The sequence below is a fragment of the Lactuca serriola genome, chromosome 6, assembly GCF_051521515.1.
Source record: "Lactuca serriola cultivar US96UC23 chromosome 6, Lser_US96UC23_V15, whole genome shotgun sequence".
NCBI lineage: Eukaryota > Viridiplantae > Streptophyta > Magnoliopsida > Asterales > Asteraceae > Lactuca > Lactuca serriola.
In genome coordinates, this window is record NC_136413.1 from 69,036,235 (window position 1) to 69,060,741 (window position 24,507).

The following is a 24,507-nucleotide window of genomic DNA, read 5'->3' on the forward strand; positions in this document are numbered from 1 at the left end:
TCCGATAGATCTGGTTCCGATCGCGATGGGGGACGTGTGTGTTATAGTGGGTATGGATTGGTTGAGCCGATATGGAGCTATGATAGATTGCAAGCGTCAATTGGTGACGATTCGAGACCCTAGTGGGGGAGTTCTTATGATGTACGGTGAGGGTACACGCTCGGGGTCAGCATTTTGTTCGGCCGCCAGAGCGAGACAGAGTCTACAGCAGGGCTGTAGGGGATTTGTGGCATATGTGATGGATGCGAGGGTTGATTCAGAGAGACTGAAGTCAGTTGATGCGGTCCCGATAGTGCGTGAGTTTCCGGATGTGTTTCTAGAGGAGTTGTCGGGTGTGCCTCCGGAGAGGCAGGTAGAGTTCGGTATTGAATTGGTTCCGGGAGCTGCGCCTATCACCAATGCGCCATATCGCCTTACGCCTCCGAAGATGCAGGATTTATCCTTGTAGCTTCAGGAGCTGCTGGGGAAGGGGTTTATCAGGCCGAGCAGTTCTCCATGGGGGGCGCCTATCCTTTTTGTCAAGAAGAAGGATGGCTCGCTCCGGATGTGCATTGATTATCGTGAGCTAAATAAGCTAATGGTCAAGAACCGTTACCCATTGCCAAGGATCGATGATTTGTTCGATCAGTTGTAGGGAGCATCTTGGTTCTCCAAGATCGATTTGAGGTCTAGTTATCATCAGGTGAGGGTGCGGGAGGAGGACGTCCAGAAGACAGCATTCCAGACTCGTTATGGGCATTACGAGTTCGTGGTAATGCCTTTCGGACTCACCAACGCACCGGAGGTGTTCATGGATCTCATGAACAGGGTGTGCAGACCGATGTTAGATCGCTCAGTGATCATGTTCATCGACGACATATTGGTGTATTCGAGATCTAGAGAGTAATATGAGGAGCATTTGAGGGAGATCCTCGGAGTTCTAAGATCGGAGAGGCTTTATGCTAAGTTCTCCAAATGTGAGTTCTGGCTACGAGAGGTTCAGTTTCTGGGGCACCTCGTTAACCAGAATGGAATATTGGTCGATCCGGCCAAGATTGAGGCAGTCATGAGGTGGGAGGTGCCGAGATCACCCACCGAGATCAGGAGTTTTCTGGGTTTGGCCGGCTATTATCAGAGATTTATTAAGGATTTCTCCAAGATCGCTGTGCCACTCACCAATTTGACCCGGAAGGGTGTTGCGTTTTCTTGGGGTCCATAGCAGCAGACCTCGTTCGAGACACTTCGCCAGAAATTATGCGAAGCCCCAGTGTTAGCCCTTCCGGAAGGGATGGAAGATTTTGTGGTATATTGTGATGCATCGATATCCGGTTTGGGAGCGGTGCTTATGAAGAGGGGGCATGTGATTGCATATGCATCGAGGCAGCTTAAGCCTCATGAGTCGAGATATCCCACTCATGATTTGGAGCTGGGAGCGGTAGTGTTCGCTCTCAAGATCTGGCAACATTATCTGTATGGGGTTCGGTGTATGATATACACGGACCATAAGAGCTTGAAGTATTTGATGGATCAGCCCAACCTGAATATGCACCAGAGGAGGTGGTTGGACGTGGTCAAGGATTATGATTGTGAGATCCTGTACCACCCTGGCAAGGCTAATGTTGTAGCCAATGCTTTGAGCCGTAGGGCGGAGGGCGCCTCATTTCGAGATGTTTGTTTGAGATTGACGGTGATGACCCCGGTGTTGGATGCTATTCATGGGGCCTAGGCTGAGGCCGTGAAACCAGAAAGGCAGAAGAGAGAGCGAGTCGTCGGGCTGGTATCAGAATTAGTTACCGATAGCCGGGGGCTTATGACGTTTCAGGGTCGGATATGGGTACCGTCTGTGGGCGGAACGCGTACCATTTTGATGGAAGAGGCTCATCGATCGAAACTTTCGATCCATCCCAGGGCCACTAAGATGTATTTAGACCTGAAAAAGGATTATTGGTGGCCCTGTATGAAGAAGGATGTCGCATGGTTTGTAGAGAGGTGCTTGACCTGTCGCAGGGTGAAGGCCGAGCACCAGCGTCCACATGGTAAGCTGCAACCATTAGAGATTCCTGAGTGGAAATGAGAACATATTACCATGGATTTCATCACCAAATTGCCAAGGACCGCGACGGGTGTCGATGTAATTTGGGTGATTGTGAACAGGTTAACGAAGAGTGCTAACTTCCTGGCCATCAGTGAGAGCTCGTCCGCGGAGAAGTTGGTAGAGATGTACGTGAGAGAGGTGGTATCGCGGCATGGAGTGCTGATCTCGATTGTCTCAGATCGAGATGTAAGTTTCACTTCCAGATTCTGGAAGAAGTTTCATGAGGAATTGGGTACGAAACTGCATTTTAGTACCGCATACCACCCACAGACTGATGGGCAGAGTGAGCAGACTATTCAGACGCTCGAGGACATGCTCCGAGAATGTGTGTTGGATTTTGGCGGGAGTTGGGAAAAGTATTTTCCCTTGGTGGAGTTTTCTTATAACAACAACCATCATTCGAGCATTGGCATGCCGCCCTTTGAGCTGTTGTATGGGAGGAGGTGTCGAACCCCTATTTGCTAGGGAGAAGTAGGGCAGCGTGTGATGGGCAGCATCGAGATTATGCTTCAGACGACAGAGCAAATCCAACAGGTCAGACAGAGGTTGTTGACCGCTCAGAGTCGTCAGAAGAGTTATGCGGACAGACGCCGGTCCGAGCTTGAGTTTCAGGTTGGCGACTTCGTGCTCCTGAAGGTCTCTCCTTGGAAAGGAGTGATCCGATTCAGGAAGAGGGGCAAGTTGGGGCCCCGATATATTGGTCCTTTCAGGGTGATCGCGAGAGTAAGCAGGGTAGCCAATCGTTTGGAGTTGCCAACAGAGTTGGGGTAGATTCATGACACTTTCCACGTATCGCAGTTGCGAAAGTGTATAGCCGATGAGTCGGCAGTGGTGCCACTAGAAGATATTCAGGTGGATGCGAGCCTGAATTATGCTGAGAGACCGGTGGCGATCAGGGATCGGAAGATCAAGGTTTTGAGAAAAAAGGAAGTGCCTCTGGTTCAGGTCCCGCTGAGACACGTCGGCCAGAGGGTCGTATTATAGCCTCGAGTGGCGTATATGTTGTATGCGGTATTTTGGGGAACTCACTAAGCATTTATGCTTACAGTTGTTGTGTTATGTGTTTCAGGTACTAGTGTTGAGCGCGGGAAGGCGCCGGCATGATTCGTACACACTTATGGAGTTTATGATTGAGATTCTTGGGAGACGTTTTGTGATGATAACAATCGATACAATATGTTTTGACAATATTGAGATTCTGGGGGCATGAAGGGCCGCACTTGTGGGAAGTGCGGTAAGAGTCACGAGGGGTCGTGCAGGGCTGGGGTATGCTACAAGTGTGGAAAGGAGGGGTATGCTATATATAAACTATCACAAAATCACAAGTGTGAAAACTCTTTAGAGATCAAAACTCTTTAGAGATTGATATGTTGCAAAATTATCTTCATTTATTATAGTGTGCGTGTGTGTGTGTGTGTATATATATATATATATATATATATATATATATATATATATATATCACACTAGTCATTTTGTGATAGTTTTTAAATAAATAATATCCACATGTCAATTTATAGTGTTTTTTTTTTATTTTTAAAATTAAAAAGCCACATAATATTTTAGCTTATATATGTAAAGTATTAAATATAATAAATATGATTGTAAATCGCAATTAATATGTTTTTTCATTCGTTATTTCAAAATTTTATTTTAAAAAATACTTATTGGTTACATTTTAATATTTTATTTTTTTAATCAACCCATATAATATACGGGTTTATATATATATATATATATATATATATATATATATATATATATATATATATATATAAAAGTTAAATTTAGAAAATTAAAAAAAGACTGAGAATGGGAGAATGATTCTCAGTCACTAATTTATTTTTGCCGCAAAAACCTCTATCGTACTAGCGGAAATTGGAAAGCAATACACATATGTTTTCCAATAAAAACATGTTTAAGCTAATCATTACCTATATATATATATATATATATATATATATATATATATATATATATATATATATATAATAACATATTTTTTTTGTTCTTTTAATTTTTAAGGAGCTATTTTTATCAAAAAGTTAATTTAAATGTATATCAAAATTCATAATTTTTTATTATCTATAAATAAACATCCATATTTATATAGTTTTAAGATAAATTAATTTTTTTTATAGTTTCAGCTATCGTTAGTCATAAGTGAATAAAAATGCATCAGATTTTTACTACAATATATTCGTGATTCATTTATGAATAAAAAATATGATTAAGTTTTTTTTTTTTTTTTTTTTTTTTTTTTTTTTTTACAATTTAAGTATCATTTATATTACTTATTTATATATGAATAACAAATTAACTGAAACAAAAATCCGATAAATGTTTTATTCATATATGAATATAAAATATGACAACAACTAAGATACATTTTATTCATATATAAATATAATATATGACGAAAAATGATGTAAAAAATATATTTTAAGTAATAAAACTTTATTACGTGTTATATTCATATATGAACGATACTCAAACTACAAAAAAAGTTAAAAATACATTTTATTCATAAATGAATAACGAATGTACTGTAATAAAAATCTGATAAATTTTTATTCATTTAAGAATAACGAGAGCTGAAACTCTAAATTTTTTTTTTTTATTTTAACTTAAAACTATATCAATATGGATGTTTATTTATAAAAAATAAAAAACTTATGAATTTTTATATATTTAAAATAATTTTTCAATAAAAATAACTTTCTAAAAATAAAAAAACAACAAAAAAAATATGTTTTTGTGTATAGAATGTTTAGCATAATTTAAGGAAATATGTTTGCTTGGAAAACACATGTGTATCTGTTAGCTATTTCCGCCGATACGCCTAAAGGTTTTGCGGCAAAATAAATATGTGGTTGAGAATGATTTCCTCATTGTCAACCTTTTTTCTCAATTGAACCCTTGTCTCTCTCTCTCTCTCTCTCTCTCTCTATATATATATATATATATATATATATATATATATATATATATATATATAGAGAGAGAGAGAGAGAGAGAGAGAGAGAGAGTTAGGAATAAATGTGGACCAAGGGTTTAAAATACATATTCTAATAGAATACATATTCTGATTGAATACAAATTCTGACATAATACATATTCTGATTGAATGAACATTTTGAAAAATAACAAAATTTTGAACCATGAGTTGAAGAATAACAACATTTTTAAAGAATAATCATTGAATATTAATATTATGAAGAATATAAGGTCCAAAAATAATAATTTTTACTATCACATTTTATAAAAATACAATGTCATTTTTTGAATTTTTGCCAAGTTCTATAAGAATACAAGCTTTATAGTAAGTCATTTTTGAAAAAATCTTCATTCTATAAGAATACGATGTCATTCGTGAAAGAATCTTCATTCTCGTTCTTCTTAGAAGGGAATTTAGATCCTTTGACTTTAGATTTTTAACAGACGAGTAAACAAAAGCCTGTATTAAAAAATAGAAATAAGCATGGGAATAAGATTATACAAATAACATGACTATTGTATTATGATGTGCTTAAAACCAAATATGTTCAACTAAAAGGAAGCACACTACAGTCTTTGCTAGCGTTATCAATTAAACTAGGTCTATATCCATTTTAAAGATAAAACCATGATTTGAAGTTATATAACGATGAATATCGCTTTCCATATTCATGAAATCTAATTGGTGAGATTTGAGGATAATTTTATCCTTTTGTCTGTAATTGTTGTTTGCAACTATGTTCTGATTGAACAAGGTGAATGGAGAAGAGCTTCAACACTACACAATTTCAACATACCTTTGAATGTATAAGGGCTTAAGCTCGATCAACTCAAATAAATCTCTATAAAACCAAGATATTTGAAAATTAAAGAGACTGAATAAGACTAAATCACATACATTAAACTTAGGATTAAAAAAATAGAGAAATGCTTCTAGAGTTTAAGGAGAAAATAAAGGACCAACCTTGTTTGTAAATATTTTGAGTTGACTATCCCTATTGAATTCCACCTCGACTATTCTAATAAATATGTTTGAATCACCAAACTCAAATTTTACAAATAAAAAATGAGACAACTACGATATTTGAAAAAAAAACAATTACTCTAATATGGTAACACAAAGCTCCAGAATATACATGTTCCTTTTAATGGTCATTTTGGTGCATGAGATTCTTATTAACAAAAATTGTTTAAATAATTTGGAGTTAAATAAAGAAAAATCATTGAAAGAGCCTTTATATACTTTGAAATATGCATTTATCATGAAAGCCCCTGCATAACATTAACACTTCTAAGAAACCAAAGCACAACAATTACTATTATAACCTTAAACGATTTTGCAATTATTATAACTCTAAAATGAAATAAAAAAAATAAGATAAAAATTGTGGAGATATTTGGTAAGAAAAAAGAATGAGTACATGAGGGTAAATCCAAATTGGAAAAGAGAAAAACTTACCCCATAATGAGATTCACTTCTTGTGGATTTTGGTTAAGAAAGTAGCTAGTTGAAGGAGAAGGAAACCAAAGTTCTGATCTCGTAACAGGTAGCGGCATAGAATAAAGTAATCGTTTTTTTCCGCTAAACTTTGTCTAGCAGCAACATGCTTCATCTTTGATTTTGAAGTTATTCCCTACGGTGATCTTGTCATCTTCGAGCGCATGTCAATTGAACAATCCATGAAGGGTTAGCTCCCGATTCTGATTTTTGATTTTGAAGTCGTTCCCTCCGACGATCTTGACCTCTTGGATGGAAGCGGGAGGGATACGATTTTGTTGGTGTGGATGAAAAAGGCAATAGGGTTTTAAATAGAGTAATTTATCTAAATTAAAGGCTAGATGATTTAATTAATTATTTATTAAAATTAAATAATATTTGGCTCATATTAATTCTTACATCCACATAATATTTGTTAATCCACATTTTAACCTCTCTCTCTCTCTCTCTCTCTCTCTCTCTCTATATATATATATATATATATATATATATATATATATATATATATATATATATATATATATATATATATATATATATATATATATATATATATATATATATATATCATTGTGAGCAAAACTATTTTAATCGGGTCTTTTAATTACTTCAATCACTATTAAATAAATAACGATCATGACTTCAAAATTTTGTAACTAACAAAATAAACATGTATTCGAGTTTTTTAAAAGAATAAAATTATTTTTCTCTCGTGCATAGAGACTAAACAAATTTTTTTCATGAGAGAAGTCTCTAATAGTATCTCATCAAAATTCAAATATATGAAAATAGAACAAAACCCTAATAAATAGGTGAGAAAGCAGTTCAGAAAAATTAAGATATCTTGCATCATGTACAAATAACCTGTTGTACTTCGTAAATACACTAACACCATACAGACATATATATACACGCATTGTTACACTGTCACTGTGTGAGATTGTGACAATTGAACAGTGGGTTGATGTGCATGTAAGAAAAAAATTGAAGAGGTTAGATGAATCAGTGTGTTTGAGGTTGGCATGGAACCAATGCGACCACAGCTCTCTCTTCAAAGCTCACTGCCGGAGTTTTAAGTACTTTCAGGTGTTAGTTTCCCGAGGAACAATAAAGACACAAGAATACACGCACATACTGTCTCTTATTTGGTGTATTTTGGAGGATATCATATTATAATGTGAGACAACAATCAACCCTAATTTCATGAACTTGTCTTTTTGGTCCTATACCACTCTAACACTAGCTACCTACCCACCAATTGAATTCTCATGTCGCTTTTTTGAGGAACTATTTAGGGTTTGGGTCCATAATCTATTTGGAAATATCGAAAAGATTAGTTTTTCAAGATAATAGATCTTATGAAGGCACTCTTATTAAATAATTTATTTTCTTTTTAACAAATTCGAAGCAGGTGTAATATGTTTTTGCTGTACTGGTTTTGTTGTGTGGATCATTTAGAAAACCCTTATATGCTTTGGTGTTCAACAATAGAAGATGCTTTTAGCTAAAATAGGTGGATAATATTCATTTACTTTCTTTGGGTTAAGAATAGATTATTGTTTAGAAATATATGTTGGTTCGGTTGTTCTATTTCTTATTTTCATACTTGTAGCTTGTAGTTTGTAATTTTTCGATAACATCTTATTAGATTTTTAATATATTTGCCGTTAAAAAAAGAGGTATCTCTCATAGATTTTATGTAGCATCTTTCATAGTTTTGTTGCTTACCTCTTGCTATTGTTAATATACTGTCTTTCAAATTTTGTAGTTATATGGTTGCTTTTGATGTTTCTATTGGTAACCTATTTTTGATCTTCACAATTCAATGCTATCATACAAATAAGATTAATTCGGGCTACGAGCAACCACAATATATATTGATCTCATTGAAATTTAATAGCTCATCATATCACTATTCTATCTATCATATAGTTGTAATAAATTCTTTTTTATAAAACATTGAACTTTACAAAATTTAAAAATACAAATTTACAAAAACAGATATATGATATTAAAAAAACCATAATGTTTGATATTTCCTATTTAAGGGTTCAAAAGCTATTAAACTCCATATCTATTGAATGTTAAAATGACATCTATAAGACTATTTGGTACGGCCCGTGGAGGAACGTTTTTGCCTATGTGGAAGTACCTCAACGCTATGGTAACAGCTGAAACACCGCGACCGCCTTCGGTTATGAGATGTGGTGTTATGAAGTATGGTAATAAACAAGAGAGACAACACCGAATCAAATCATTTATTTCTCTATACTTTTAACATCATGTCATTGCATGTTAGAATTTGAGAAGACAATATTTGCTTCATAGTTGCCATACCCAATAGTCTAATGTTAGAACATAATCCTACAACAAAAAAATTATACAACACTTAATTTATCAAAGCTAATCAATATATGAACCCGAGAATGATTATAGAACTTCCGTCTATAATCAAATGGTGTAACAATTAGTTGATCAAGGCATTATATTGAAGATTGGTCGATACTTAATATCTCACATAAACGAAGATAATTACGAAATAAGAGAAGATATGTTATATTAACAAACTAGAAATCAAATATCTAATTCATACATTTTATTCACATCTATCTTCCTACTTATTATCTAAAGATAAATGTCAAAATCCAAATAATGAATTGCAAAAGAAATAATAAATTTTACATCATATTTTATATAAATAAAAAAATATATAAAAACAAAAGATACAAAAATATTTAATATCTCCATCAAATATTAAGGTTAATGAACTGTTTAGGATGGATGGACCCCTTTTTTGCACAATTGAAAAGTAGGGAGACAAGATATAGTAGCTCTCTATGTGGTGTGACTAAACATGAGAGAAATATGATAGCTAGAGAGAGAATCAGTTATAATTTACAGGGTCTCTAAGTGAGAGGGAGATAATGTTGGGGCCTTAAAGAACAAAGCTCCATTGGTGTTCTTCTACAGTTCTCAACCCTTTCACCTTTTTGGTCCTCTCTCTCTCTCTCTCTCTCTCTCTCTCTCTCTCTCTCTCTCTCTCTCTCTCTCTCTCTCTCTCTCTCTCTCTCTCTCTCTCTCTCTCTCTCTGTAAGTGTGTGATCACTTTCTACATTATTAACCTATCTAGTTCTACAGTTGATCTTTGTTTCGTAGCTTACTGAATCATGAGTAATGATCACCCTTACTCGAGATACTACGATAGATCATGGTTTACTCTGAATAAACACCATCTGTCTCCTTCTTCGTCATCTTATTCACATCCTCCTCTTTCCTTTTCTTATTCATCTCTCCCTCACCACTATGAACCTTCACCTCCTTCACCACCACTCAGAGAAGCTCTTCCTCTCCTCAGTTTAAGCCCAACAAGACGACTCAACCATGAACATGAACACAATACCAATACTTCTACTAATCACCCATGTTCAAAGTCCATGGAAATCGATCCCAATAACAAGCTGGTTTCTGATGATCCTGAGAGTACTGTGACTGTGGCTTTACATCTTGGACTTCCAAGCCCCCGTTTTTCTGAAGCTGATCTAATTTCAAGACTCTCCTCCAATACACATAATGGTATTGGCATGGATCATAAAGAAGTGGGTGAAGAAGAGGATAATTATGAAGGTACTCATAGTAATGAGTATCTTACAAGCACACTGAATAAGGGTCAATACTGGATCCCTACTCCTTCTCAAATTCTCATTGGCCCAACTCAATTCTCTTGCCCTCTTTGTTTCAAAACCTTCAACAGATACAATAACATGCAGGTATTAGAGTACTACTCGTATTCTTCTATTTATTTATTGTTCACTTCTCTTCTTGACAATTTTCCTTTGTCTTTTAGGGCTAGGGTTAAAAATTACTAATAACTTTTTCTTTTCGTTTCTCCATTATTATTTTGTGGGGATGTAAACAAATCAAGACTTTGGTCCATCTGTTACGATCTAAGATTGGTCAGCAGTACTACTGTTCAAAAATGAAAAAAATGATGTCCACTTTATATCTGATTGAACAAGACATGGATTATGCTTTTTGTTCCTTGAAGTTTGGTTTCTTTTTTTTTCTCCTTCCCTTAATATATTGACAGTTGTGTCAAAATTAATTTACTGCAACCTTTTCACTGATCTATTCATGATTAATTTCCAATCTTTATGCCTAAATAATTAACAGTAGTAATAATTTTACAAAAAGACAGCCTCCTCCATCATATATCTTTATATCTCTGACCACTAGCCACGTTTTGTATGTCGATGGAAATATTTCTAAATTCATCTGAAAACCATGAATAATGTTTTGCTTTGGTTTTCTTTACTATTTTAACTTTTAAGCACATTTATCTCCTTTTACTTGATTTTTTTAGTATTATACTAGGGAGTTATTTATTGCTTTATGAGTTAAGGAGCTCGTAGTTTGCAGAACCTGACAGATCTGTCAAGGCGCTGTAGAAAACATATAATGTCATAGACGTATAGGACAATGTGGTAGCTCATCTTAAATTCAGTTCTCACTAGCTACTATTTGGATTTGAAAGCCACATTCATCGAGGTATATACCAGTTAAGATATGATCAGTCAAACACCACATATACACCACATAAATTTAAATGCTTTAAGTTAATTTAGCTTAAAAAACATTCAAGAATCATGAGCAAACAGGTTTTCTTTTCCAGATCGACGTGATTAATTTGCGCTGTCCCAAAACACACTTTCATGCACATCTCTAGCGATTTTGTGATGACATATATCACCAATTATAAATAGTTTTTTCGAAGTTCATCCATCCAACACTTATAATATTTTCCATTTGATGGTCTACGTAGGGATTTTCCGAATGAGTGTCACGATGGAACTATGAAAATGGATCGTTTGAAAATGTATTTTGATGAAAATAAAATGGCATCAAAATGTTACTCTTTCATATCTTTTACATATTTTAGTGTTACTATATTTTATGTCTGCCTGATGCTTTTTAAAACACTGTTTTGTACGTCATATGATATTAATAAACATTTCAGTGTATACATGAACGCATTAATTATTTATGAACTAGGTCAGTAGCTTCATATAGTGTCTATGTTGAATAATCATTCAACGAGTTAATGCTTATTCATGTTCACTCATTAACTCCCACTAATGCATTCAAAGATCTTCTTGTTTAATTGATTGCATAATACTTGAATCATCATTATAATATAACAGATGCATATGTGGGGGCATGGATCTCAATATAGAAGAGGTCCTGAATCTCTAAGGGGAATACAGCCAACAGCCATGTTAAGACTACCATGCTACTGTTGTGCACCGAAGTGCCATAACAACATCGATCACCCGAGGGCTAAACCACTTAAAGATTTCAGAACTCTCCAGACACATTACAAAAGAAAACATGGAATAAAGCCATTCATGTGTAGGAAATGTGGTAAGAACTTTGCAGTGAGAGGAGATTGGCGCACTCACGAGAAGAATTGTGGGAAGCTTTGGTATTGTAGTTGTGGATCGGATTTCAAGCACAAAAGGTCTTTGAAAGATCACATAAAAGCATTTGGAAATGGACATGCAGCTTGTGGAATTGATGATGAATGTTGCCTCGAATTAGAAGATGAAGCTGCATCTGAGATTGATCATCAAGAAAACGAATCGTCTTACTGTTATAATATTTGAATCTAAAGCTCTCTCTACTATTTCTAAAGTTTATATGAAGATCACGTTTGAAGAATCAATGAATCATTGATTATTTGGTAATAACTATACTACTAGTGTTCTTTACGATGCCATGATACTTCCTGGATCGAGATGTGTATATCCCTCTTTCAATATTATTAGTCTCTTTTGTTTGAGTACAACTATTAATGCATGCGTTGTACTAGATTTTAATCTTGGTAGATGCTAGAAAAAGACGGGATAGGACATGATATATGCATTTTCATTTAATTATAACATGATGCTAGCTACTATTTATTCTAAATTGATACCCCGAATGAATGTGATATCTCCCTCTCTCATGTTACCGAACGGATATGAATTAAATAACATACTAAATATGAACATATGAAAATTGATACAGAAATACTAGGGTTACATCTCTGTCTTGAGACACATATGTAATTTTATTTTAAGCGTAAATTAGAGGTGTGTGAATTAGGTGTTAGGAAAAAAAAATACACAAATATTATGTAATATTCATGAAATATATACTTTTAATGAATATGAAATTATTAATGAAATTTTACGAGTTTAACTATATAGCATAAAATCCAAAATTGTTTAAGAAAAAAAATGATATAAATTAAATAAAAATTCGTTTGAATATATGTTTTTTTTCATAATGCATTGAACCCTTAAAATTTGTCACAATACCGTTAAATTCCATATACCATTAACTCTACTAAAGTTTAAAAGTTTCCAAATCATTATCTATTTTTAATCATTTAATTACGTTTAACGTTTTTATTGTTTAATCGATTTCCCAATCATAATTTATTTTCAATCATTTAGTTTTTAATTCTTATATATATATATATATATATATATATATATATATATATATATATATATATATATATATATATATATATATATATATATATATATATATATCGCTTTTTATAACTAGAATTCGAAATAAACTGGAAATTAGAAAGTGTAAATTGCAAACCCTAAATTAAATATTACGAATAATATTATAAATATATATAGTTATTTAATTAATCTATATACATTTCTAAATAATATAGATTTTAATATATATTTAATTTGGATTTAATTTTTACAATTTTCTTTTTTTAATTTATGTAGATTTCATTTGTATAAAAAGTTATACGTTGATTTTTTATGTTTATTTTGCTAGGATAATACATTTTTACTGTGAAAGAAAACAACATAACGTTTTATTATTACAACTACCAATTCAAGTTAATTTTAATTTCATTTCACACATCATTGTCTAGCACCCCAAGAAATACCACCATTAATAGCGACACAATCTCGACATCTAACCTCCGTGTTTTGATATCGCCGTTAATGGTAGTAAACCACGATCCGTGTTATGGTTTCACGATCTAACGTCCCATTTTTACAACCAAAGTTTTTCATTTTTAATTAAGATAAAATTACTCGTTTTCAAAACACAAGTTAGGAAAACCAATTGTACTAAAGTACATTGTTTAAAGATCAGAGTATTATAGTAAAAATGAATCTTCATTGTTGTTGATTAATGTGTACTGAGTTCCCTCAAAATACCCCACAACAAAAATATATATACAAACCCCCCCCCCCCCCCCCCCCCGATGTTTGTTGACATGCTGCGTCAACCATACAACTCACTATTGCTACTAGATCTCTCACAACACACTTCTCTACTACTAGCAAATTTCCATGGAATGCATAGCCATAAATAACCAGTCTACTGGTACTCTAACCAGCATACCACTACTACTACATCCTAACACATAAGGATGTAAATATATCTAACAACTCATTATAGCACAACAACATCCTAAATACAAGGATACATAACTAAATCTAGTGAGTCGGTATTGGTGCTTTCAACCCACGGGTATAGTGAGGAAAACTCACCTGAATCGAAGAACCCAGAAACACTACATCGCACTCCCTTTTATGCACTTCTTGCTCCCATGAACCTTATAATCACCAAAACATGGTCAAACCTTAATCAACAGCCCAAATCCTTAAATTTTGACTCAAAGTCAAATTAGTCAACAAAAGTCTATAGGTCACGTCCTAAGCCACTAATGATGTGACAATCTATAGGTCACGTCCTAAGCCACTAAAAACAAAATAGTCGTGGTCCTTTGATCCTCACGACGTGACAGATATAGCCTCACATCGTGAGAACTATATGAATGACAAATAAAACCCCTTAATCCATTAAGCCACTAATCCACCTTTTCCAAAAGGCTTCATAACACCCTAAAAACCATAAAAATTGATGTTTTAATGTCTTGCATGTCCAATGCAAGACTTGAGCTCAAATTAGGGCATTTATGAATAAAAGGAGGTCAAAACCTAAAGCATGAGCTCAAACATCACCCAAACTTCAGATCCATCACATATAATCATCAAGGGACTCTAAGAACTCATAAAGTTGCTAACTTTATGGAGTCCAACACTCAAACTTATCTAACCATGGATAATCATGCATAAAACACTAGATCTTGCAACAAGGAATCATAAAGCTTGAATCTTAGTTACTCATAAAGGTCCAGATATGTTGCTAGAAGATGAAAATGAAGCTTGCAAGCTAGATCTATGCACCAAAGATGATCCCTTACTCTTCAAGTCTCCAAAACACCACCAAATTCTCAAGAACTCAAGGATGGGGCCAGAGTTTCGTTTGAAATGAAGGGAGGCTGAAAAAGACACCCTGTGTTATAAGATAAGTTCGTTAAATAAGGAGAAAACCCTAAAATTCGCGGGCTTTGGCTGCAACCACCCTCACGACGTGATTATTTTAGTGTGATATGGTGACTCTCATTTCCACTTGTCACCTCGTGACACCCATTTTCCCCAAAAGTGATGCCTTACTCTGATCCGTTTTAGAAACTTGGTGTTAAACAAGAAGCACCCATTCATTGATTACTAACCTTAATCCATTGGCCGGTTTTGAATTCGGTGTAGTTCATGGTTGTTAAATGTGAATTGAGCATTTGGATCATGCTCATGGAGCATTTGGAGCACTTAGATCATAATGGAGCACTTGGGGTTCATGGAGCATGTGACAAAGAAACATATATTCTGATAAAGGAATGGATCATCAGAAAAAGCAAAAGATTAAGTGACAAAGTAACGGATCTTCCAAAAGGTTGTTTGCAGCAACTACAAGTGGCTTGGAGCAACTTGGAGCACATAGAGTAACTTGGAGCAACATGGAACAACATGTTACACCATGAAGATGGATTTGGAATCAAGCATAGAGGATGTTGCACCATGGGGTCATATCTTGCGTCATTCATAAAGTTGTTGAGCCAGGAGGAAAGGAGTTGCACCAAAGGAATGGATGTTAGACCATGAGGGAGTGAAGTTGTGACAAGAGGTTGATGTTGCGCCACGGAGGAGAAGTTGTGCCATCCTCATGAGATGGTGTGCCATGGAGGAGATGTTGCATCATCATAGACCATCTTGGTAGATGATGCGCCATCTCGATTCCTTTGTTGTGCCATATTGATCCACATTGGCCTAGAAGAAGAGGTGTCCAGATCCAGTTTGTTTGCAGGAGAGGAGTGCCATAAGACAGGAATGCCATAAGAGAGGAAAGAGGGAAACAGGTGCCCTCACTGCTCCTCTCATTATCTCCGGACAGTCGGCCTTCTTGTAGCCCACTTGGTTGCAGTGAAAACATAACAGGCTTGTCCCTGAGGACAATCTTTGCTAACATGAGCAACCCAGCCACACTTGTAGCAGCCCATACCCTTTAGAATAACAAACCCTATCATGTTGCTTCCCATACATGCTGCACTGACCCCGACCCTGCTGGTCCCTCAACCGCTGGTCTGAAGTCTTAGGTCTCTTCGCAGTACCCTCAACTGCCTGCACCTGCTCTAGCTTCCTTTTCCCCAGCTGCTCCAAATCGATCTTCGGTTCCTTGGCTCTAGCAATCATATCATTGAGGGTCTTGCACCCTGACATACTCACAAACTCCTTGATGTCAGCCCTCAACATATCATGATACCTTACTTTCTTCATCTCCTCATTCGTTATATACTGCGTAACTAATAAATCCCTCTCCTGGAACTTGGCAGTGATCTCTGCCACAGTCTCAACAAAGGTCCTAAAACTCCCTCGCCAACTGATGCACCTTAATAGTTGGTAGAAACTCAGTCCTAAACCGGGTCACAAACTCATCCCAAGTCATCGTCTCCAGGGATTCGCCTCCCAAAGCGAAGTCTACCTCCTCCCACCAATCTCGAGCTCTGTCTTTTAGAAGATAGGAGGCAAATCCGACCTTCGACCCCTCAGGGCAGAAAGTCATCCTAAAAGCATTAACCATATCCGCTAACCATCTCCTACTAGCAATGGAGTCCTTCTCCCGAAAGAACTTAGGAGCTCCACAAGCACGGAATTCACAAAAAGAAAGAGTGTGAGCTCCAACAATATCCATAATCTTAGTATAGAATGCACCCAGACGCTCATCCAAAATCTCCTCCTTGACCATACCAAAGATCACATGAGTCTGCTCCAAAATACTATGGGTAATCTCTGACGAGATGAACTCCCATATCCGCTCATCAATCGGCTCAGTACCTGCACCTGAGCATGAACCCGAACCCGAACCTCCTTCCTGCATGCTCATAACCACTCTGAAAAACAATCATGCAACTGATCAGAACATAACCATGAATCCTCATCCAATAGGCTTCTAAGACTCTCTGTGACTCTGCTCGATTCGAGTATGGATCATGTATTTTCAGTAGTACAGGCCCAATACTACATTGCACACCTATCATACTTTGCTCAAGAATCATCTTGAACCCTCTAAGTCACCTTCTCAAGCTGATACCCCAAAAACTCGCTACACAATGAAACTAAACCCACTTAAGCACTTCATAGGCTTTCCTAGGTTTCTGACCTCACCCTTCCATCAGCCGCTGAAGAACTCCCCATAATGTCAGTTAACCACCTCATGAATACAATCACATGGAAAAAATCGTAGATAATCCTTCAAGTAAAAGACTTATCCCTATAATGGTTAGACTCAATCAAGAGCTATATAATAGGGTCAAATCCATCACTCTGAGATTATTCAAGCTTTGTCAAATCTAACTTGACATATTCACTTAGTAGTTAACCCACATCACTAAGAGTCCCACAAAGCATAAAGAAAGAGACATTAGGGCAAAGGAAAATCTAACCAATGTGCCAACTAATCAATCCATTTTATCCAATTATTTGAAAACCATATTGGCATGCAATCCTAAAAGCTCAAACAATCAGGCACATAAAGGCATCTCTCCTATCATGAAATCCTGAGCATATCCTTAGCCCTAATCTAGCATGCAATTCTCATAACATATAACATAATAAACATGTATGGGTATTTTGGGAACCACTTACTTGAGCTCGGCCGATTGCACACATCATACCCCTTTCTTCTGTTAGAAATTGATGGGTTATGAGAATAACTACAAATCTTATGTGATCATGCAACACTAAAAATAAAGATCTAGGTTTTCATTAGTTGAACATGCAAACTTGAATATCAAAGAGAAAAACCTAGGTTCTATGTATTATAATCAACATTCACATAATAAAGATTAAAGTACATACCTTGAATGTTATATTGTAATAACAATCTAAAAACCTTACTTGAAAGACCATCGGTAGCAAACGCCACAAGTGTCGCGCCTCTAATGGCTTACAAACAAACCAAGCAACCAAGGAATAAAATAGAGATAGAGATAGAGAGGGAGAGAGAGAAGGGGTGGAAAAATTCAGAATTCCTCTACGGAATCAAGTGGTGGACGACATCAAACCCTATAGGGGTTTATATAGGTGATAAGGAAGGTATTGGATAAGGCAGGTGTATCCAAGTTAACCCTAATCCATTACCATCCTCCCTAAGGCATCCAAGGCACCCTTAGAGCACAAGGAAACCCTAGGAGAATCTAGATTTCGTGCACCCCCTATAGGGAGGTTCTTGAATTGCCCAATGCTCAACTATTGAACATTGTCACCTTTAGTCCCTGCAATTTCAGTTAATTCCTTTAATCTCAAAATTAATTTCTGATTAAATATTATGATTTCTAATTAATATATTATTTCCATAATACATTAATAAATCTTTTATTTTGATTTCTAATTAATTTATTAACCAAGTAATAAATTAATAAATCATTCTTCTCTCTCTAAAAGTTATCATATTCAATTTCCAGGTTTGAAGGCAACCCAAAAGACATTGTTACTGTCAATTCAAGTACATACCAATTATAGTTATTGGATTTGACACCTAATCCAACAGAAACTCCTTTAATAAAACATTTATTTTATGAAGAATTTACCAAACCCTCGGTTTGAGTTCAGACACACCCGAGTGTATGCCTGAATCCCTCAAACCAAGGCTCTGATACCAACTTGTAATGTTTCGAAAATTATGAGGTAAAATTTTCATTTTTAATTCAACAAAACATTAATTATCTCTAAGTCAACACGCATTATCCTTTTCCAAAATATTTAAAAGTACTTTATAAGAAAACAGTTATCCGAGTACAATCCCAAAATCATCATAATGCGGAAACATGGGTATGCGTTGCGATCAATACGGGCCCTTCCCTTCCGAATCGTACGTGTCAGAAACCATAACCAAAAAAACTATAAACGCAAAGCGTAATGAGTTCCCCAAAATACCACATACCATACATACAATAGAGAATGCTATCTGCCAACCATGGTCTTGTCATTATTCAACGAGTCGTATCATGGTCTTAATTTGCCATGTCGAGGGCCAAACCCCTAGGTCTTACACACAAGTTCCAGGAGCCACCTCCTGGTCTTCCATGCAAGCATCACAGTGACAACTATCATACTATCTATATAAATAAACTATTTATCTATTTTCCAGGGTCCGATCCCTAGTCTTGCATACAATTTGCCAGGAGCCACCTCCGGGTCGTTCATACAAATGCCAAGGGCTACCCCTGGTCTTCCTATATATCATAAGCCAATGGGCTACCATTGGTGCCATCGACCCATAGTATGGTGAGGAGGCTCACCTGAAGCTGCTGAATAACGCAGACCAAAAGCTCGGACTGCCGATCCGAAAAATGCCCGCACCAACAACATCAAATAACACCAAGTAAATAATTAGTCCTCAACCCATAGCTAGAAACCTAATCCGTCTGCTCAATACTCAGGGTAAAAGTCCATTTTAACCTTTCCATTCTTGGCCTAAAATCTGAAGCCCAAACCATTAGCAATACAACCCAATATGGCCCAATACCCAAATTGGGCCAAAATCCATCATGGACCTAATCCAAGAAGGACCAATGTCCTAAAGGCATCAAAATATCCATTGGTCAACCCAAGAGGCACACCCCGTGTATGCTGCATGCTCTTAATCTATCTAGAAAAGGTCCTAAACCTTTAACCCAAAACCTCCAATGCACAAAACTAGTTCCAAATCATGCCTTAACCTATACACTCATTAACTTTCAGCTTTTGCACAGCTCAATGGGTCCCAAATCAAGCCCTAACTTTGCAACTTCAACAAGGAGCTAATACAAATGCATAGGTAGATATCAACCATCATGATTACATTTTTATGCATTTGGACACCTAAAATGTCCAGATCTTGTGACCAAACTCTTGGAGCAATCTCATCCTCATAAAGACAAACCAAAGAGACCAAAATGTGTCATAACCCATCCCAAACAAGATCTACCCAAACATATGTCAATATGAGAGCCTTTTGACTTCAATAAGTTGCAAAAGATATGCAACTACTGGATATCCAAGCTCCACTCCAACTGATGATTCTTCAACAACCTTCAACCTCTTCAAAATGCACAACAACACACCAAGATTCCTCACAAGAGCTTAAGAACTCAAATATGGTTCCTAGGGGTCGATATTAGGGTTTAGGAGATATGAAGGCTAATAAAAGGCAAGGCCTCATGAACATAATGAACTTAAATAGGGGCAAGACCCTAAAAATTAGGGTTTCTAGCTGAAGCGAGTATGCCCTGCGTACTCAAATGGCGTTCGCGATCATATCTTCCACTACGCCTTGCGTACTCAAATGAGTACGCCCCACGTACTAACTAAAGCTCCAAAACACTTCAAATTTAATCGGCCATGACTCCTTCGTTCTAAGTCCATTTTCGACGTTATTTATATCCACCGAATGGTAATGAGAAGCTCTACACTTCTATTAAATCATCCTCGCCTTAAGATTTTCCAAACAAAAATCCAAAATTCATAAAGGCCCTAACTACCATTTTACGATTATATCCTTGGGCTCTGACTCTGAAACACAATCGAACACTCGGATCACCTAATCTATAATACCCTCATCTAAAAAAGGCTAACTCTATCTTCCCCCAGGGCCCAAAGCCATATGATAACTGATAATTAGGCTACGACCCCGAATAATGCAGCAATTCGAAATCGGTTGTTATAGATGCTTAATTCATTGGTTGGAGTAGATTAAGAGATAGAAATTGAGAAGTTAGAATACTAATCCACTAACTGTTCATTTTGACCAAGAGATTCATTAATCTCTTAATATGCTAATAAAAGTATTGAGAAACTTGTATATGTGTGTGAATATGCCTAAAAGCAACGAATATAGATCAAGATGCATCAGTGGAAGAATTAAAGAAAAAGGGTAGTTAGTCTTCACCAACTAACAATGTGAGTTATATCACTCTTTCTCTATTTCCCTCTCTCTATATTACGTATATATGTTATGTTTATATATATATATATATATATATATATATATGTATGTATATATATATATGTGTGTGTGTGTGTGAATGTGTGTGTTGGATCATGAGGCACTAAGTGAATGCCCTCAAGTTATTATATGAAGATAAAGATTAAATATACATTCCAAATCATGTAGCAGATCATATATGTATATTTAGAGTTATATGAGGTATACGATTAGATACATGTATCAAAGCATGTAAGTATACCTAGAGAATATATGGTTAGACAAGAAAGGTATTTTTGAAATACATACGAGATGGTAGAAAGAGATAGAATAGGATTATATACATTATAATCGTATTGATGAGTATCAATCGTATTGTGCAGAATACCTATGATTTATGAGGAGATAAATTAGAATAAGTACTTAATGAGTTAAGTACTAAATGAGTATAAAAGAGTCTCTTGATGAGATAAAGAGAGAAATTGTCAATGTGACAAGTTTTATGTGATAAGTCACATGAAAGATTAATGGAAGTGTAGAAAGATGATTCCTTTAGGAATAAGAGTATGGTTCTTTTGGGAACGAATTTATAGTTCTTACGGGGAAAGAGATGATGATTCCTTCGGGAATATAGATAGCTAATTCATGTGGGTATGAGAGTGTGTATGGTTAGAAAATATAGAGGAAAGGTTCCATGAGTTGAACAAGGCAAGAGTGTTATTTTAATAACGTAGAGATAATCCGTGAGTGAAGAAAAGTAAGGAATTCACAAAGGTTTCAAGAAAAGAAGAATAACTAAGGATCCATGAAGGTTCATAAGAGAAGGGAGTATGTACAGATGGGGTTGGTAGTAGTTCCATGTATTTTTGAGCAGATTCAGGTTACTTAGGTGATGGATTGAAAGAAGATCACGTAAAGAGTGAGGTGATGGTCAAACAGTAGGTTCATTTGATAGAGGCTAGGCAGGGACTTAATACCTTTTGAGGATGACTATGGGTCCTTATGTGTTGTTGGTTCACAAATTGTTTCTAAAATAACTGGAATTGGAATTGTAAAAAGAACCAGTCATGAATTTGAATCCAATTCCATATAATGTTTGGTTCGCAGGAAATGGAATTGGAACTAATCCTAGATTCTATTTGGTTCGAAGGAAATGGAATTATAATCCATGTAAAATGTGACATCCCCATTTTCATGGCCAGAAAAGATCGATTTGTTTATGGTTTAAAAATTAGAGAATCTTTTAAAGAAATATGTTGCGAAATTTGTTCCTAGTAAAACATGATAAATACATTATCAAAGCATTTCCTAAGAAATGTATTTTTATTCATTTTAAAACATTTGGGATGTTATTGTCAATCTAGAAACGTAAGCATAAACAAAACTTACATTCATTATCACTAGTGATTTACATTTCCTTAATCTCTCAGTGTAATGTAACTTCATATAGACACCTGTGATACAAATAAGTTGAAGTGGGTCAGGTTGGGAAACCTGGTGAGTACATAGGGTTTTCAACCTACAATAATATAATTATTATGTTTAAACATCAAACAATCAACCCAATTACCCATCCCCATTATCTTCTTTACTCTTAAGGATCTACCCTAATAATTAGCTATTCCTCGTTCATTCATTCCTAAGGATCATCCTAAGGAATCGGCACGAAATCCATCGTTGCCAGGGTTTACTCAACAGACACTAAGTCACATAGTCTCCATGGTTTAGGCACTAAGTCTCATAGTCTCCAGGGTCTTTCAGGGTACATCTGGTGAACATGCATTTCAAAAGATCTAGTGAACACGTAGTTCAAAACATCTAGTGAACACTTAGTTCGAAACATATGGTGAACACTTAGTTCAAGAATACTTAGTGAATACGTATTTCAAAAACACCTATAAGTTACGAGGCTGCCAGTGTTCCATGGGACTGTCTAGGATAGTTTGTGGTCGTCATCTATACTCTGCTAGATGGCTAGATCATCTTAAACATTGAGGCCTCTCAGCATTTTATCACACATCAACTATTTCATCTACCCATGTTTTACCCAACATTTTCATGGATATAAAATACATATAGAGTTTCAATCATTTAAAATGTGTATAAAATCGTTTCATCCAGCATAGACAGTAAGTATTCAGACAGTATACACACATAGCACGTAATTTATATAAAATACTTCATATCTATGGGTAAGATTAAAGTAACTATGAACTCACTTGAAAGGTGGTGACTCGGCACTCAAACAACACTTCGTTATCTCAAACCAATTTTCCCTCAATATCACCAAGGTTTAGTCTGACATTAACCGTGACTAATTAATAGTCTAAATATTATTACTATTATATAAGCGTGACACAATACTTTTCACCCACTATATACAGACGAGGCCAGATATGGAACACCGGTGGGCAGGATCATTTTGGCATATAAGCACTTCTGAATCCAGCAACCCAAGCGGCCCTCCAAACCGAAACCCCGTACCACGAGTGGTTAAAAAGATATTATAATGACATTATATAACCTATAATAATAGCCCAATTAAATATTCTAAGGACCTAATAACATTACTATAATTATTTAAAAGCTATATTAAAAATAGCATATGCGTAGCCCACTTACAACGGGTTTTCTCGAAAACCGGGCTCCGTTTGGAGCAGCGTTTCCGAACTGAAAGACCGTTTTTCTCGGGACTCCGGGAGCATCGGGGCTTCCTTCGGGTGCTAGGGGGTTAACCTAGACTTTAAGGGGGTTAGGACTCTTTGCTGCCTTTTATAGGCTATCAGGCCTCGGAACGCTGGGCGTTCGGAAAAGCTACGTTGGGCGTAGCTTCGGATAAGTTCGCTACATGGCGGTCTTCGGGGTGGTGCGACGTGGGCAAAGCTGGACCGAGGAGTGTTAGGAGTACGCAGAGCCTACGAGAGCTCGGATGCTGGGCGTAATGCGAGGGTGGTGTGTCACTCATCCGAAGCGGGTTCATCGGACGGCTAGGAGCTAGGCCACATCATCAATCCATGCATCAGCTTCACAAATTGCTCCCTTAACTTCTAAAATTCGTATCTCCGTCATACGAGCTCTGTTTTCGACGTTCTTTATATCCACGCATAGGCGGGAACGTACTCTACAATTTACGTTTAGACTTTGTCGGCTAATTTTGACTTTATTTTAAAATTTATATTATTAACAGGTCGGGACAAGATTGGTCCGTTAAAATCTCATAACTTCTTCATCCGACGTCCGTTTTCGTCTGTCTTTTTACTGTTACGCTACTATTAACGAGATCTTCGATTCTCGTTTAGGTTGTGTTGGCTAAATACCGCTCGATCTAATATTCGAACTTTGGGCTGTATACCGTTAAGCTAAAACTTCGAAAAATCATAACTTCTTCATACGAAGTCAGATTTGGGCGTTCTTTATATGTATGGAAACCTTGTGACATATGCTACAATTTGGTTAAGATTAATCCTTCTAAATAATCTTCCATCAAAAACTGGTTTTTTGATGCTCTTTTTCTCTAAATTGACTAGCCCGGATCTATGGGCGTTACAGT

The 24,507-nt window shown here is 36.0% G+C and overlaps 1 protein-coding gene across 1 annotated transcript; it reads left to right on the top strand.

Annotated features, from left to right (window-relative positions):
- Positions 1–9,408: 9,408 nt before the first annotated feature.
- Positions 9,409–12,313, top strand: LOC145058000 (zinc finger protein WIP2-like). The gene is made up of 2 exons (XM_079005921.1): positions 9,409–10,336; positions 11,768–12,313. The coding sequence occupies exons 1-2, from the start codon at positions 9,737–9,739 to the stop codon at positions 12,227–12,229; spliced, it is 1,062 nt and encodes a 353-aa protein (XP_078862047.1). The 5' UTR covers positions 9,409–9,736; the 3' UTR covers positions 12,230–12,313.
- Positions 12,314–24,507: the final 12,194 nt, after the last annotated feature.

What these genes read in the sequence shown, in the direction of transcription:
- LOC145058000 (XM_079005921.1), top strand. Translation starts at nt 9,737, where the DNA reads ATGAGTAATGATCACCCTTACTCGAGATACTACGATAGATCATGGTTT. An exon ending in ACAGATACAATAACATGCAG is followed by an intron (nt 10,337 to 11,767) that starts GTATTAGAGTAC and finishes ATAATATAACAG; the next exon opens with ATGCATATGTGGGGGCATGG.